The sequence below is a fragment of the Cololabis saira genome, chromosome 22 (assembly GCF_033807715.1).
Source record: "Cololabis saira isolate AMF1-May2022 chromosome 22, fColSai1.1, whole genome shotgun sequence".
In the NCBI taxonomy this organism is placed as follows: Eukaryota; Metazoa; Chordata; class Actinopteri; order Beloniformes; family Belonidae; genus Cololabis; species Cololabis saira.
In genome coordinates, this window is record NC_084608.1 from 22,512,026 (window position 1) to 22,529,876 (window position 17,851).

The 17,851-nt window shown below is 42.4% G+C and overlaps 2 protein-coding genes across 6 annotated transcripts in view; one reads left to right on the forward strand and one right to left on the reverse strand.

Moving 5' to 3' along the window:
* The window catches only part of smarcd3b (SWI/SNF related, matrix associated, actin dependent regulator of chromatin, subfamily d, member 3b), a 42,855-nt gene extending 37,886 nt beyond the window's left edge, over window positions 1–4,969 (forward strand). For all 5 annotated transcript variants that reach the window (XM_061713199.1, XM_061713197.1, XM_061713198.1 and 2 more), the window contains 7 exons: window positions 827–928; window positions 1,131–1,292; window positions 2,411–2,508; window positions 2,759–2,894; window positions 4,015–4,137; window positions 4,628–4,729; window positions 4,825–4,969. In XM_061713199.1, the coding sequence (XP_061569183.1) occupies window positions 827–928; window positions 1,131–1,292; window positions 2,411–2,508; window positions 2,759–2,894; window positions 4,015–4,137; window positions 4,628–4,729; window positions 4,825–4,878 (777 nt within the window). In that variant the 3' untranslated portion in view covers window positions 4,879–4,969. The remainder of the gene's footprint in view (window positions 1–826; window positions 929–1,130; window positions 1,293–2,410; window positions 2,509–2,758; window positions 2,895–4,014; window positions 4,138–4,627; window positions 4,730–4,824) is intronic.
* A 6,523-nt stretch (window positions 4,970–11,492) lies between these two features.
* Window positions 11,493–17,677, reverse strand: chpf2 (chondroitin polymerizing factor 2). Its single transcript, XM_061713501.1, has 4 exons — window positions 16,655–17,677; window positions 14,428–14,992; window positions 13,604–13,786; window positions 11,493–13,348 (listed from the first exon to the last, which is right to left on the reverse strand). Exons 1-4 carry the CDS (start codon window positions 16,921–16,923, stop codon window positions 12,080–12,082), a joined length of 2,286 nt encoding a protein of 761 aa, XP_061569485.1. The 5' UTR covers window positions 16,924–17,677; the 3' UTR covers window positions 11,493–12,079.
* Between the last annotated feature and the right edge of the window lie 174 nt (window positions 17,678–17,851).

Genomic DNA, 17,851 nt, shown 5'->3' on the forward strand with positions numbered 1-17,851 from the left:
CGTAACCAAAATGCAAACCACGCCCACAACTATAAAACCGTGTAACTGCATGAGAGCGTCTGACTATCGCATCGCACTGTGTGACATCGGACACTCTCTGTCCATCTCCCTCCAGCAGCTGCCGCTTTATTGAGGTTTTTGTAGTGAAATGAGGAGGAATCATAGAGATAACTTCTCATTTCAACTAACTGGATCAGCCGTTCCTCATCCATGACCGTTTCCTACAGCGCTTTCAACCGGCTTTCAACGCGAGCGACAGGAAGAAAATAGAAGCAGGGCGTCCGACAAATGCTCAGCTCAAAACGGCACGGGGCGCGCAGCGCTGCGTCGCCGTGTCGCTGAGGCCAGTTAGGACAGTCCAATAGAAAACAAAGCAAATGGATGGATGGAATTGATTTTGTCGCTGACGCTCGCTCGCATTGCATGCAGTTAGGACACGATGTAATTCCGCTGGCCGGAGCTTCCCCCATTTTTTCGTAGCGGTGTATCGCGTCATTCAGGCAGCCAATCAGCACAGAGCCTCATTATCATAGCCCCGCCCACTCAGAATCCCGCATAGATAATGAGGTTAGAGAATGAGATGATAAAGACATGGCTCAGAGGCTGAATTTCTAATTTATTTAGCAAAAACAATCAAAAGCCTGTTTTTAAGACATTCAAGGCCTGTCTAAAATAGATATTAGATGCCATAATAGGTCCCCTTTAAAGTTACCTTTCTAAATCCTGCAAAACACAAAGTAGTTAACATGGAATTGCTCATTTTTCTTTAATTAATTATATCGGAGTGAATAACCGTGTTGATGATGTGACGTGTTTGCGTTTCCAGTGGCACCGCACACCCACCACCCAGGAAACTGACGGCTTCCAGGTGAAGCGGCCGGGAGACGTGAGCGTGCGCTGCACGCTGCTGCTGATGCTGGACTACCAGGTAACACGCTTGAAGACGCCTGTGAAGCCAGCTGCCGCGGTGACGGCACGCAGGCCTCACAAGCGCTGATAACCGCTGGCTTACATAAACGCTCACATTCATTTTTAGACTGCAATGTGACGGGGATGTTGGAGCTGATGCAAAGGCTCCCCTGTGGGCGGCTGTGAAATTGGCTTTAATGTGGATTGCGTCTTGTCGTCAGCCTCCCCAGTTCAAGCTGGACCCCCGCCTGGCTCGCCTGCTTGGCATTCACACCCAGACCCGCTCCTGCATCATCCAGGCCCTCTGGCAGTACGTGAAGACCAACAAGCTGCAGGACTCCCACGACAAGGAGTACATCAACTGTGACAAGTACTTCCAACAGGTGCTGATGGAAATACGATTTTACCGAGAAAAACGAAACAATATTGAACAAATGTGTCGGTGGAAAAGATATTAAAGTTATGTAAAAAAGTATTAACCAAGAACATGAAAAGAATTCAAACTATTATTAAGAAAAATCATTTTTTTGACTTGTTCATTTAATTATAATTCACCAAATAAAAAGAAAATCCAACGTCAGTACAGAAGCAGCAAAGGAATGGAAACGTGGGAGGACATATAGTGGTTGGTTGTTGGTTTCCTCCTTTTTAAGGAGGCAAACTATTTCAAAAGCAACAATGGGGAGGAATTCAGCACAGACTGAAAAGATAAACGTGACAATCCGAATTATGCTTTTCAACCTGGAAATTGTGAAGAATGTGAAACATTTGAACATTTCATTTCATCCGTGGTGCAAAATATTGTTCAAAGAATCAGTGAAATCACAGAAATGACTGTGTTCTCCGGACAGGGATTCATGGAAAACAGGTTGGATTATTAATCAACCCGGGTTAAATGTCTGCTGCAGAAAGAAATGAACTTCACTGTGGTCAAGCTCATTTAAGATGGACTGAGGAGAGTCATGAGCACTCTGTTTAAAAAAAACTAGTATCCGTGATGGTATGAGGGTGCATTTGAGCTCATGGCATGCATAACTTGCACATCTGTGAAGGCAGACCATCTGTAAATGATATATAGAGGTTTTGGATTAAATTGTGCTGCCAAGCAGAAAGAATTCTCTCTTTTTTTTTCGGGCAAGGTTTTGCTTATTTTGGCAAGAATACGTCCGACCACATTCTGCACATATAACAGGAGCGGAGGTCCGTAGTAAAACTGTCTGGGGCGGAGCTGACCTCCCTGCAGCTCACAGTCGTTTGGTCTGATGTAAAAATGAACGTTTCGCAGCTGAAACTGTTTATGAAAAGAAAAGAAAAGAAAAACAAAAGAAAAAATGTCAAAACTACAATAACTGGTGTCCTGAATCTTTAAACATTTAGTGACGCGGCAGCGCCGGCTGAAGGTGAACATCCCTTCATCAGTCTCTTCTTCCTCTCTACTGTAAGGTGTTTTTCTGTTTGCTGTGGGTAGTAATTCAAATGATTTTTTTTGTGCATAAAACAGATTTTTGACTGCCCCCGACTGAAGTTCTCCGAGATCCCTCAGCGCCTCACCAACCTCCTGCTGCCTCCGGACCCCATCGTCATCAACCACGTTATCAGGTACACTCCCTTTCTGCCCTGAACGTCGCTTATTCATAATCCAACAGAGGAACCTTTATTTACAAAACAGGCCAGGCCTGACGAGAGAGAGATAAGTATCGATAAGGAGGAACTTCTTTGGGAATTTGCTTGCAGTTTCCATTTCTAGTAGTACGTATATCTCGTAGCTTTTACATGAATTTGCATCTCCCTGCTTTTTCATGTTGCTCCTTTTCCTGCTGATCCTGTTCCATCCCCCACTCCCTCTCAGCGTGGATCCCAACGACCAGAAGAAGACGGCGTGCTACGACATTGACGTAGAGGTGGAAGACCCCCTGAAGAGCCAGATGAGCAGCTTCCTCCTCTCCACTGCCAACCAGCAAGAAATCGCCTCGCTGGACAATAAGGTGAGATCATCCGAGCAAAACCTCCTGAACGAGGCTCTAGATCTCTGGTTCAATGTAGGGCTGGGCGATATATCGAGATTTTAATATATATCGATATATTTTCAAACGCGATATAGTATGAGACAATATCGTTTATATCGATTTTTAAGAAAAATTAAAAAATTAAAAAATGTATGATTTTGATATAGCTTATTTTGTGACAAATTGACTTGAATGTTTTATTTGAGATTTGCACAAATGTTTTGTTATTTGCACAACTGTCAACCTCAGTGGAAAAGTCTGCCTGTTACTGTCTACATTGTATTAATTGTACAGTGTATTTTAATTTAATTGTTATGCAGGAAAGGGATATTTGTTTTATTTTATTCAAGAAGCATTTTTATTCTATATATGCAGGCAGTTTATTTTTATTTCATTTGTTTTATACATTTTGATATTGTGCAGACCTCTGTTAATAAAGGTACCTGTGGGACATTTGGCACGAGGCTTTGTATTAAAACTGACTGTTTTTTTAAGGGTTTGCCTCAGAAAAAAATGAAGCTAACAGAGATGCTATGCTATAATGCTTTGGGGGAAACCCCAATTAAGGCACAGAAAAAATATCGATATATATCGAGTATCGCCATTCAGCTAGAAAATATCGAGATATGACTTTTGGTCCATATCGCCCAGCCCTAGTTCAGTGTCACGCTCAGGCAATGAAACTCTGCCGCTTCTGTTATCTGACTTGATCTCTACCAAAACTGAGATTTCTGTCTTGAATTATTACAACAAGAATTAAAGTTACAGTTCGACAAAGAATAAAGCTCGCTGTGCAACTTTTGAGGCCTACAAAATTATTCCTAAAGATAAGATCCAACAGTTTTTCCGGTCTTCTTCTGTAGAGTAATGCTACAAGCATCATTTAATTCCTGAATTTCATATCTCAGTTTCCCCCGTGGAAGGTTTATGGATCGTTTCCAGAGACGTTCTACTCCTTTCATATCACATCAGAGAAAATAAACATCAGTCCAGACGTAATCCCCTGGAAATCTGATCGTCCAAAGCAGCCCCGGTCAATGAGATTTTCCTGAACAGAGCTTTTTGTCCTGATTGCTCTTGTCCATCTGTTGCTCTCCAGATACACGAGACCATCGAGTCCATCAACCAGCTGAAGATCCAGAGGGACTTCATGCTCAGCTTCTCCAGGGATCCAAAGGGCTACATCCAGGACTGGCTCAAATCCCAGAGCCGAGACCTCAAGGTTCGATACTGACGTTTACAGTAACAAACACACTGTTTGGTTGCTTGTTTTCAATACACCTGCATGTTAGGTTCATGATAATCTAACGACTGAATGGATTGTACGTAAGGAAGAGAACAAGCAGGTTTGAGGGCAAGGATTGATTAGTGATAGCTCAATTTCAGTTTACTTTCTAATTTTCACGTGCAGCGAGAATAATTATTTGGAATAGACTGTTTACTGATTAGCGGTTATATCAGTGTTGTAATTAATGCTCACTAATAAATTAAACTAATGATTACAAAAAGATGGAAATAGATAACCAAAGCTCCACCAGCGCCCTCTAGTGGCTGTAACATGAAATGTTCAGTCAGCTCGCATTGTGTCTTTTGTAAATTACACGCAATTTTTAGTTTTTGTTAAACAAAAAAAGTCACTCTGCTTGATTTTTGAGACCTGTATGTACATGTTTACAAACATAAATGATAACTGTGCCATTCTGTTGGTGCAGTTGATGACAGATGTGGTAGGAAACCCTGAAGAGGAGAGGAGGGCGGCGTTTTACCACGAGCCCTGGTCCCAGGAAGCTGTCAGCCGCTATTTCTACTGCAAGGTGACTAAACTGCATCTCTCTTTCTTTCACAAATCCTCCGATTGTGTCTGCGCGTGACGGTATTCATGGTTTCACGTCTCCTCTCCCTGTGGCAGATCCAGCAGAGGAGGCAGGAGCTGGAACAGGCTCTCGCCGTCCGCAACACCTAAGCAGAGGAGGCCTTCTGGATTTCAAAGCTTGTCTCGTGTGTGTGTGTGTGTGTGCGTGTGCGTGTGCGTGTGCGTGTGCGTGTGTGTGTGTGTGTGTGTGTGTGTGTGTGTGTGTGTGTGTGTGTGTGTGTGTGTGTGTGTGTGTGTGTCTGTGTCTGTGTCTGTGTGTGAGGCCATCACTGAACCTGTAAAAGAATCTAAACAACAAGCAGTCTCCATTCCTCAGTTTCCTCCTGGTGTCTTGAAGTACACGAGGACTAAACCGAGGAGGTTTTTTCACCGACAGCAGCAAAGCCGCTGCCCGGGAGCCACGCTTCATCCATCACACTGTGCTGCACGCGTCTGCTTCTTCAGGACGTCTTCACTGAAGGCACGAACTCAACCGTCGTCCCTTTCCGAGGATCCATTTTTTGTAAATATATCATTAGGAAAAAATCTCCCTTTTTCCACATTTCTGGACTTTCGACAAGGATCTTCATGCAGTAAGGCGGCCTCGCTGTCAGTCCTGCCAGCGCTCTGGACGGATCTTCAGTCATCCTCTCTTTATTTCCGTGAGTGGTGTGACTTCTCGTGTGACCGTGTGCTTTTTTTTTCTCCTTTTTTGCCTTTTTTTTCTCTCGAAAGGTTAATGGCACCAGCAACGCTGAGGATCGACACCGTCTCTAAACTAGAGGAATGGATTTCATCCACTCAGTTTAAGTGAATTAGTTCATTTGCCAGGAAAAAAAAGGACTTTTAAACTAAAGTATTATCAGATCGTCATGCCTGTCCATCTCCGGTGATGTTTTAATGAAGGACAAACCCAGTATTGATGATCAGCTTTTCTTCCCTTAATCAGACAGACGTCAGAGCGCGTTGACTGATCCCTCTTTCACTGCCTCTTCTTTTTTTTTTTTCCTTAGTGTGATATTTTGTAAGTCACTATTCTGAAAGTGTTACCAAAGGTTACAACAACAAAAAGTGAAAGTGATCACTGAAGTAGAAATGGACAAAAATACAAATCTGGGCTTAAGAAAAGAAAAATACTACCCAGGATTTACTATTAAATGCTTTCAATAACCTTTAAATGTTAATTTAAGTGACATTTAAGGTCAGATAAGTTGGATTTTTGTCCATTTCTACATTTTTTTATGTTGCATATTTTTTTTCTAGAGATGTGAATGTAAATACGTTCTTGTCCCCTTGAGAGGGCCAGCTGTACAGTATACAACAGACTATCTGTGTGTTTGTTTGGAGGAGGAGGGGGAGTTACATGTTGCCGTATGGGAGCTCCATGAGTTTTGAATTAGTAGGGCAGGAATGTTAGTGTTCCTCTGTGTACTATCTTGGCTTTGGGATGGTTTATTTTAGGTCCATCCCTTGTCTGTCGTGGGAGCAGTAAAAAAAAAAAAGAAAAGAAAAAAGAGCGACCTCCCTCTCCGTCTCAGTAGTTGTAACACATATGATCTGCACCAGTCTCATTTTACACCCTTTTTTTAAATGACACTTGACTTGTTTGTATATGTTGTACTGTCAGATTGGAGACTCTTCCTCTCAGCTCTTTCAAGATCGGAACCTTTTTCAGGGTTTCTTTGCACTGTGCTGTAACTCTTTCGTCGGGGATCCCTTCATCATGGGCATGAGTGCTCGTTTATTATCCCAGCGTACACGAAAAGTGATTTCACAACGACCTATGCATGCTCCATGGACAATAACAAGTACATCTGACGAGACAGTATGTGTAAATATATATTAAGAAAAAAAAAAAAGCTGGCATAGCCGAGCGTTGGGACTCGACACATTTGTGGAAAATGCCTTCTGGAAACTTTTTTTTGCCAAAAATGACATGTCCTACCAGCAAATAACTGTAGGTGTGATTTTTTTTTTTTTTTTCTTCTGAAATGTGTTTTTTTGTTGTTTAGGACTAAGTTATATTAACTGCACTCTGTAGAGGAGAAACTGTAGTCATAGGTATGGTCTTGGTCCCGTGTCTGACCTGGAGTGATTTGACTTTGTCCGGCCAGGGCGTTCATACTGTTGTCACTGAATTGCGAGCACCCTCTAGTGGCCGAAGCTGGAGCTGCAGCTCCCAGTACTACTGTGTCTTCTGTCACTCAGCCCCGGCGCACTGCTGACGCGCTTGTCTCAAGCCTGATTTATGGTTCCGCGTTAAATCGATGCAGAGCCTACGCCGTAGTGTACGCGGTACCCTACGGCGTAGGTTCTGCGTTGGTGTAACGCGGAACCATAAATCAGCCTTCAGTCCTTGCATGTGTTTCTGAAGAGTGGGAGCTGCTCTTTTTCTCTGTTTACACTGAGGGGGGCACCGATACATAATATTGTGTATCTGGGAAGGTTTGGAGATTATGTACTACAAAAGAATTTTAAAAATAAGTTTAAAAAAAATAAAATAAAAAGGGAAAACAGCTGTGACACTGCAAGACAGCCTGGATGTAAATAAAGAAGCGCTTGCCAAAGTTTGTAAATGCCATGACATCTGAAGTGTATTTTATTTCCCCACCTTCATTACACAATAATGTGTAACCATAATAAGCGTATATAATTGACGGTTTGCTCAAAAGGATGAGTAAGTCATGTTTTGCCTCATATTTAATTGAACGGTTCTAAAATGTACATTTCATTCCTTATGGAGGTGAAAGGTTTAGTCCATGAATGAAAGTGATTTAAGCAACTCAATTATTTAGGTTAAAAAATACCTACTGCATTGATGGCTATGCATTCGGTTTGCATAGTTTGTCAGATCGTCCAGAAACCAGAAAATGTGGCCTCTCAAACCCATTCACATGGTAATTTCCAGTTGTATTTATTATTTCAACTGGTATTTCAACATGTATGAGGGCATCATGTGTCTTATGACATTAGAAAAGCTTCTCTATTCATTTTTTTGTATCTAATTAAAAGAATTAGGACTCACAGCAATTTGTCCAGCGACATGTCATCATAATTTTATTGATTTTTAACTAATCATTCATAGGTTTTCTTTTGGTAAAAGATGGCTTTGTAATGCAAGGCGATAAAAACATAATTTTATCATCTTTATTTGGGCAAATATTGATATTTTGGTTTATTTTACATCCATTTCATCTATAAAATCAGTCAAAAATATAGAAAAAAATGTAACTTTTCCTTTTGTTGAATTTGCCCATTAAAATTTAGAGACTGATCAATATATCATTGCTTTTATATGATCAATCAGCTGTGATATTTATCACCTGTCTGTATTTTGATTTTAGAATAAACTTCTGAACATTTAAATAAAAAATGAGCAGCTGCTGAGTCTTAGAAAGAATAATAATAACAGTAAAAATGTGATAAAGTTAATTTTGTCCAGGGCTTTACAATTCAACTTGCTGAGTCTTTTCGTCAGACAAGAATATTTAGGTTTTTATACCTGACATGTTTCAGCCATTACTTCCGCCTTTGCAAAGATAAGAGAATGCAGATGAGAAAAGAATCTACGGAAGTGTATTGCATTCACTTGAGAAAAAAAAAATCTGCTCTGTTTTTCTGAATTAACGAGATAAATTTTTAATTAAAAAAAATCTGTTTTTCTGAATTAACGACATCATTATCTCAGAATTCCGAGAAAAGTTTAAATGAAAAAAAAAAAAAAATCTGCTGTTTTTCTGAATTAACGAGATCAATTTTTAATTAAAAAAAATCTGTTTTTCTGAATTAACGACATCATTATCTCAGAATTCCGAGAAAAGTTTAAATGAAAAAAAAAAATAAAAAATCTGCTCTGTTTTTCTGAATTAACGACTTGCAAGAAGCTGTCATTCACTTGAGAGCTGGATTTCATGGAAGCAAACATGTTCCTGTCCAGTTTAATCCAGATTTATTTTGTTTTTGGTTTGAAACATTGGGAAATACTCTTGTCTTTAAGTTTTATAGATGGTATTGTTATTAGTTTGTCGACTTTGTGCCTCAGGCACCTCAGGACTTTGCTGTTGTTCAGACGGAAAGCCCATTCTGATCTGCTGGACATTATCTCGTTAATTCAGAAAAACAGAGCAGATTTTTTTTTTCTTGTAAAATTTTATCTCGTTAATTCAGATAAACAGAGCAGATTTTTTTTAATTAAAATTTTATCTCGTTAATTCAGAAAAACAGAGCAGATTTTTTTTTTCCTCAAGTGAATGCATTATGCTAACGTAAGAATCAGCAAGTTAAATAACAGTAAAAGATCAAATAAAAGCTCTGAGGGTCAGACTTCTACATTGCAGAGCAGCTAAGTATTTTTAAAAGGAAAAATGTACAGGCTGCATGAAGTTTAGTTCATTCATGAATTCATTTGAACAAAATCCATGATGTGAGCTGTGGAGATCCTGGTGTAACATCCTTCAGCTTTTCTCTTTTAGGGGTCACATTTGGACCATGATGTTTCTGATTTGGCAGAGCTTTTACTTTGGATGCCCTTTCTGACACGACTCCGCTGTCATCCGGTCTTTGGACTCAAGACATGTGTCACTTTGGCACGTGTCGGTGCTGAGAAGCGACCTTGTGGTTGGAGGACACTAACTAACTCCAACCACCAGTCCACAGCTACTGGCACGTCTCTGCATTCCTTCTTAGCGGACAAATCAAGACACACTCATGACACGTGGTCATGTCTAACAACTTATAAATCAGGGAGTGTGGAAGGTTTGTAAAACATACGGTGGGGTTTTCACACCCCCACAGATTTAGTGCTCCGGCTCCTCGGTGAGAGCGACGTGTTGCTCCGAGGCAGCAGACAGACATGTAATTGTTCACTGACCTCACCGCGAGGAAGCAGGTGGAGGCCCTTGGTTTCCAGGCCGGACTGCAGCAGCGCTGCCACCTCAGACAGAGTTCCTTTCAGACCCTCACACGGAGGCGTTCAGTGGGCGAGGGAGGTCCGAGGGGCCTCGCCGTAACACGTCTCGCCCCGGCATGAAGTGAGGCATTGAGCTGGTTCCTCCACTGCAAAAACTCAAAATCTTAATAAGAATATTTGTCTTATTTCTAGTTAGAATGTCTCATTTTTTTTAAATTTTTTTTTGTAATTTTCTTTTTATTGAACATTTTCACATATATTCTGCATATAACTGGTACACAATGATTCATTTTTTTTCCTTTTTCCCCGTAGTACAGTAACATATAATTAAACATGGCAATATTCCTTGTCTTTTACTTTGGATCAAGATTAAGTATTACTATGCCTGTTTATACACACCGAGAAATAATAAATTAAAGGAAAATAATAAATAAATAATATTAATAGTATCCAGAGCATGATAGCTATTTACAAACTCCCATACCTTATGACCAGTTGACTTAACAGGGTTTTACAATGTCATCAATGTTGCAAATATGATAAAATAAAATAAAATAAACAGAAATAGAACATTTCAACATCTGTAGCTATGAACTAGGGGTCTTTGTTTCTCAAGATGTACATCTCAGATAAAGTCTGACCTAATTGGTTTTATGTACTCTACCCAGCTTTCCCAAATTCTTTTAAATCTGTCCTAGAATGTCTCATTTTTAGTCAAAAAAATCTCATTACACTTAAAACAAGACTCATCACTGGAAAAAACAACAATTTTCACGTGTTTCAAGTAGATTTTCACTTAAAATAAGTAGAAAAATCTGCCAGTGATTTTTTTGCTTGTAATGAGAAGATAAATCTTGTCCCACTGGAAGATTTTTCTACTTATTTCAAGTGAAAATTTACTTGAAACAGGTGAAAATGGTCAAATAAGTTATTTTTCTGGCAATTAATCTTACCAGGAATATTTGTCTTATTTCTAGTTAAAATGTCTAATTTTTAGTCAAAAAATCTCATTACACTTAAAACAAGTCATTACCAGAAAAATAACTTGTTATTTGACCATTTTCACCTGTTTCATGTAAATTTTCACTTGAAATAAGTAGAAAAATCTGCCAGTGCGACAAGATTTATCTTCTCATTACAAGCAAAAAAATCTTGTTCCACTGTCAGATTTTTCTACTTATTTTAAGTGAAAATCTACTTGAAACAGGTGAAAACTGTTGTTTTTTCCAGTGATGAGTCTTGTTTTAAGTGTAATGAGATTTTCTGACTAAAAATGAGACATTTTAACTAGAAATAGGACAAATATTCCTGGTAAGAATTTGAGTTTTTGCAGTGTCCAGCTCGCCGCTGAGGATACGCCGGGACGGACCTTGGCTTGCGTAGGCTGGACGTGACCCCCCCCCCCCCCCCCCTCTGGGCACCGGGTTCAGTCCTCTCCCCCGAAGACGTCCGTGTGCAGGACTCGGCAGATCGCAGGGAGGCTCCGGCCGGGGAGGGTATTTACCGAGTTAATGCGAGGAGATGAGGCGGGACAGACTGGTTGGGGACAAACTGTTCACTGACTCCAGTTGCTTGACCGCAGCTTTTGGACAAACTGAAAGGAGTTTAAATGCATTAGCCTGGATACGAGCGTACCATCAGGACTGACCACAGGACATTTCTGCCATTTTTTCAGCTCCGCCGGGCAATTATCAGACATTTCCAGGAATATCTGATGCCCAGTGCTGCAGACAGATCCCACAAGCAGCCAATACTTCTCTACCAAGACTGAAACAGTCACTTCAACCTAAATATGAATAAAGAAACGACACTGAGAGGAAATATCACTCTTTAATATCTCTTTAAAAAAAGGAACACATCTGAATGAAAATGCAGCCAATGGCAACAGCTAGTTTTCAGTATTTTTGTTCTTTTAGATCTTCTCAAAGGAAGACCTATGGCTCAAGTTTTTGAATTAATTATTAACAATCAAGGCCTTTGTTCATTCATTACATCAGACACTCTGACAGCTTGTTAAAAACTGGGAATATAAATATTACAGCTCACCTCATCCGAGAAAAAACATCAACAGTGAGAATACAAGTTAACAGCTCCTCCGTACAGCCGCTCTGGTCGAGACACCTCCGTGACTCAGAATTGGTCACCGTCTGGGCATGAAACATTTAAAGTTACAGATTTAGATGTCAAAAGTTTCCATTAACAAGCAGGGAGACTTTCAGCCGCAGGATCCGGATTGAGGGACTCGTCTGAGGCAGCTGACTGATCGAGAATATCTTTCCACCCTGTAAAATACTGGTAATCCGAGTATAAGGATCAAGATAATGCATGATGAGTAGATTCACCTACATGAGCGTCAGTATCGTTCAGTCCAGGCATGTTTTGAGGTTTCAGTAGGTCTCTCTTCTATGTGCTGTTGGCCTGGTCCTGCTCAAACAGAGCCATGGCTAGATGCGAGCGTGAGCCCAGACTCTCCAGGTTGCTGAGGACACAGCGGTGGTAGATGTCCTCGCTGAACCGGGGGTTGCACGCCCGCCGCACGTACTTCTGGATCAGCGCCGGCTCCACCGCTCTGAAGACGTGCAGCCCCGAGTAGCGCACAAATATGTCGTACACGTCCATGCTTTCCAGCAGCTCCTCGTTGTCTAGAATGTCCGCCGCCATCTTGGTGCGTGCGCTCATGTAGTCCGCGTTATAAAAGCAAGCCTCCTCGAAGATGTGCCGGTCGAAGTGGCCGTCGCGCAGCGACTCGGAGGCGAACGAGGAGGCGGAGGGCTGCTGGTCGCGGTACATGACGGCCGGGTTGAACTCTTGGAAGTGGACCGGGAAGAAGACCTGCCAGTTGCTGATGGCGTTCATCCTACAGCGGTTCAGGAAGTCGGCGTTGACCTCTGTCCACACGCTCGCCAGGAAAAACAGCGTGTCCACAGGGTGCTTCTTGGAAATGATGTCCATCAGTTTGACCTGTGACGGCACCTCGGTCTTCACGCTGATCCATGGGATCTTCACGTCTCCGTACCGCTTCTCAACCTCCCCGATCATGGCCTTGATGCCCGCAAACACGTCCGTCTGGCTGACCCGCTGCGCATCAAACGGGTCATAGATGAACAAGAAGGTCAGTAGGACGTTGTCATGGGTGTCCAGGGTGTTCATCACGTACATGTCCAGGAAGTTCCCAACATAGTCCTGGTCCTGGACCGTCACCGGCAGAATGACCTGAACCCTCGTCGCCTCGGTCACGTACGGCATGGGAATGATCTCCACTGCACTCAGGGGTCGCAAAAGGTTGACCCGTTTGGCGATGACCTGGCTGTGTCCTTTCTGGGTGAAGGCCTCCAGCGCCAGGTCCAGGATGTACTCCATACCACGCGTGGGATCGAAGCGCCGGTACCCGTTGAGCAATCGGCGCTTGCGGAAGCGAAGCTGTGGCTGGTAGCGCTCGTTCAGCCGCTCCACTGCGATTTCTAGTATCGCGCCAACGTCGGCTCGGTCTGCTCCTCTCATCTCACACTTAGGTGAGCTGTCGACGCACGAGTAAATATGCTCTTCTGTGAAGTAGTCCCAGTTGATGACTTCAAAGCGGGTCTTGGGTTTGAACGGAGAGTTGATTCCTACGGGCCATGTGACCCCAGCTTTGCCCTCTGGCGTCAGGCCGCTCAGGTTGCTGATCTGCATCTGATGAACACACACACAAAATAAATGAAATGTCTAGCAACTTCATGTCCCAGCAAACCACCCGATCCCAGCCAGGTCGTGCCTTTTAAGCAAAAATAAACATTGTATCAGTGAGGAATTTGTGCCTGAAGATACAAAGTGATTTGGTTGCAGTCGAGAACAAACTGCATACTTTCACACAGTACCGTGAGATTTAAAACTTGCACACAATTGTCCAGCTGCTCGGAGGTGAAAACACACAGACGTATAACAAACCTGCAGCTGCTGGATTTGCTGGTAGGTCCATTCCAGCTCGATGTGGCTGAAGCGTTTGTGTAGACGATACATGAGATTTGGTTCAGACACAGGGTGAACCGTGAAGGCATTTTTAAACTCGCCGCTGTCTTCTCGCTCTGGATCTGCATTTTTCCCGAGCTCAAAGTAACGATACGCCATCCCCTGTGAGTCACAGATAATAAAAAAGGAAATGATAGTTAAAAAAAAGTGGAAATGCTTGTGTAAAAACTGACTTTACAGTCTTAATTAGTGATGCACCGATTGTTCGGTAACCGAAATTGTTCGGCCGAAAATGGCAAAAAAAAACACTTTCGGTGTTCGGTGGAATAAGTGGGAAAAAAAATGAACAATTAATAACAGCGTTGTAATATAAGGAAATAGACTGGCCGCTCCCGTAACGGTTGCGCACGGTTGCGCACGGTTGCGCACCACAAACATAAATCGTTGGCCAACCAAAAAGTAACCACATAAGAATTTTACCTTACATTCACCAGGAGGTGGAAATAAAACAACTTAAATCTGGGAAATTAAAAAATGTTCAGTTTTTTATGTTCAATAAATATTTTCTACCTTGTAATTTTGTAAAAGATTTTTTTCTTTGAAAAGCATGCCTAAATCAAATTTATTTGATTTATGCAATGGTGAAAAAATTGGCAAAATAAATGAAAAACTGCGAAGAACCATGTTCGGTATTCGGCCAAGTGTTTATTATTATTTTCGGTTTTGGTTTCGGCCACAAATTTTCATTTCGGTGCATCACTAGTCTTAATGCTTTAATGCTAATCCGTCCGTGGTCTTGTTACCTGATGCACCTCCACACAACTCAGACCCAGGTAGTCAATAATGCAGCGGCCCAGCCACTCATCAGGTCTCACACTGAGGATGTCGTTACGGCAGGCGTCGAGATGCGGCTGCAGACGGGCCAGCAGACTGCGGGACAGCAGGTAGCCATAGCCCCCGTGGCAGTAGCGCGCCTTCTCCTCCCCTCCGATGAACTCCTCGGCCCGGCCCATGTACAGGTCCTGACCGGCGCTGAGGTGGCCCACGAGCTCCGAGAGGCGATCCGCCTGCATGTAGGTGTCGTCCTGGGCTAACAGGAACCAGTCGTAGTCCGACCCGTAGTGCTGATGCAGGTGGCGTACCGTCTCGTACATCAGCCACACCGGCCGGTCGTCACCGTGGGCAACCACAGTCATCCCGTGAGGCACTTTGGGGCTGCGCAAGCCCGTGAAGAAAAAGGTCCGGTGGAAGTGGTGGGCGACTGTCCGGTTCACGGCCACAGCAAGGGTGTTGAGCGTGGCCCGGGAGGTCAGCACACCCACCAGCAGCCGCTCTCTGATGCCCAGCTCGGTGTGGATGTATCGAGTTCTGTAGTGGGGAAGAAAAAAGCAGAGATTAATAACAGCAATGTACCAACATGATGTAGTTAATAAAGTCACAATGAAGTTTTATGACCAAAACTTCAGATTGACAAAGTATCCTGGAAACACAATTTTGTAAGGCAACGTTTTTAAGAAATAAAACATAGTAAAAGACCTGTAGGCTTAAAAATCAGGAAGGTAATAATTCAGTAGTCTGTTCTCCAGATCTACAGTCATGTCCAAAAGCCTTGGCAGTGGTTCAAATTTTGCATTTCCTTTCTGTTTTAGTGTTTTGGCAGTGTTTTACATTGTTTTCGACATTGCTGTGTAAATTAGACAAATGTGCTTAAATATACTGCAAAGAGCATAATTAGTATAAAATTCTACTTAATGACAAAAACCAAAGTCCATCTTAATCAATAACTGCACCAAGAACCTCAAAAGGAGAGGTTCAGCTGCTTTGAATAAAAAGTAATAGGACGACCAAGAATGTCCAGGAAAAGGCCAGGATTGCGTTTTTGTGGGGATTGGATTCAGGAATTGTGTCACCACCAGTGCAGAGCGTGCTCATCAATAGCAGCTGGTGTTTGTGAATGCATCTGCAGTCACAGTGAGACCGAGACTTCCTGAGGAAAGACTGGTGTTAAGAAACACAGGAAAGAAGACACGTTCTTCAACTGCTCAGTATACACTAAATTCTGCAGCAAATAACAAAGGCTGGACAGCAAATGACTGGTACAAAGTTGTTTTCTCCAATAAAATCCTCTTCCAGATTAGAAAATCTGGAAAATCGAGCAACTGCAGAGGAAAACTTGAACGCCTCACTGAGTCCTGTATCAAATCAACAGTGAAAGAGAAGGCAAGAGGAATTAAGTGGCTCAGAGATCATGGCAATACAATTTCTATCAATGACCAGGAAACAAACTAAATCTTTATCCCACGAAAAACTGTGTTTAATCTTCAAAATGCAAGTGGACAGGCAGAACTTTAAACTGCATAAATGATACATACAAAAGCTAACTATTTGAACAAAAGTGGTGTATTTGCCAATCCAAGCCTTTGAGACATTTAAAATGCTTATGAATGTTCTTCATTAAGTCATCTGGATCTGGTTTGTTGTGTGTCCCAAGAACCAGAACCAAGCAAGGTGAGGCAGCGTTCAGTTATTCTGCTCCTCACCGGTGGAACAAACTTCCTGTAGACCTGAGGTCTGCTCCAACTGTCAGCTCCTTTAAATCAGGCCTAAAAACATTACCGTTTACTGAAGCGTACTCCTAAATTAAATACTTACCTGCTGTATTCTACTGCCCTTACTGTTTAACAACTTGTGCTTTTTATTATTTTGCCTCTTTTCTTATCATTTTATTTGTTATTTACTGTTTAATTATGTCTTGCCGCTTTTAATGTTGATGTAAAGCACTTTGAATTACCGTGTGTTTAATTGTGCTATACAAATAAACTTGCCTTGCCTTCATTAAACCATAGAAACGTGAAAAAATGTGTCCTGAGAATACTTTAAATGCATAGACTCTTGCAGAGATGAGTTTAAAGACACCCTTTCTCAAGCATAAATGCATCCCAAAGAATCCAAATAACAAATATAATCCAAGAGAATACCAAGTGTTGATTCATTACTAAATAGAAAGTGAGAATACCTTCAAAAACTCACCTGAGGACTTTCTTGTGTGGCTTATTTGGGTCCTTGTGATAGGGCACGATACGTGGCTGGAAGTCCTCATCAGCAGCCACATCCGTCTCCCTCTGGGGGTCTTTTCTCCCCAGAAAGAGTTTGCCGTTCCCCAGTTCGTCCCTGCAGGACTCGTCCGTCTCCCCTTGCGTCCAGGACACCATGAGGAGGCTGAGGCTGCATCCCAGAGACAGGCCGAGGATCAGGGGCAGCGCCGGCCGGAACACGGCCAGCAGCGATGAGACACGCATGCCTGGGCAGCTCTGACCTTTCTGACCCGTGAGGAGTGGGGGGAGAAGTGACAGCCGCCACTGGACCAAAGACTTCCCCCTCTGACTTTAACACACGCAACAATTCAGAGGAAAAGCTAAATAACTGAACACACCTAACAATTCAGAGGAAAATTGTGAAAGAGGGGAAAAAGAGAAAAAAGGGAAGTTGGTTGGTTGAAAAACAGTTTCCTCCCCTCTTGATTTCACTCCATGGGGTTGTTTTGACCTATTAAGCAAAACTAGACCAACTTTTATATCAAATATTGTAACTTTGGCTCTATTAAAAGCATATTTACTGACTAAGTTTACACTTTGCAGCATGAATTTAGTTGATTAAAAGAAACATACAAATGCCAATAGTTTAACATCCTTGACGTCTTGATCGTTTGACAACCCTCTCAGCCGATTTTGGTTAATCATTGTCTATAATTATGTTATAAACGATATTTACTCGCCCTTAGATGAATTACATGTTAATTATCTAAATTACATTTTGGTTAGCATTGGCGCTAATGGCTACAGCAGAGCTAACAGGCTAACAGGTCCGCAAACACACACAGACCCTGGAAAACAGGGAATAAACCCCCGCTAAAAGCAATAAAAAACAGAGCAAAAGATGGAATAAATCTCCGCTAAAGGCGATAAAAACAGAGGAAAAGAGAGTATAAATCCCCGCTGGAAGCGTTAAAAACAGAGGAAGGAAGCAGCCGTGGATGTGTCGTCCTTGTCGTCAGCTCCTCAAGCCTGAATTATGGTTCCGCGTTACACCTACGGCGTAGGGTACGGCGTAGTTTATGGCGCGTACGGCGTATGTTGCGCGTGGCCGAGTTCCTTACGCCGTAGGCTCTGCGTTGGTGTAACGCGGAACCATAAATCAGCCTTCAGAAGAGCAGCGTGTCCTGACAAC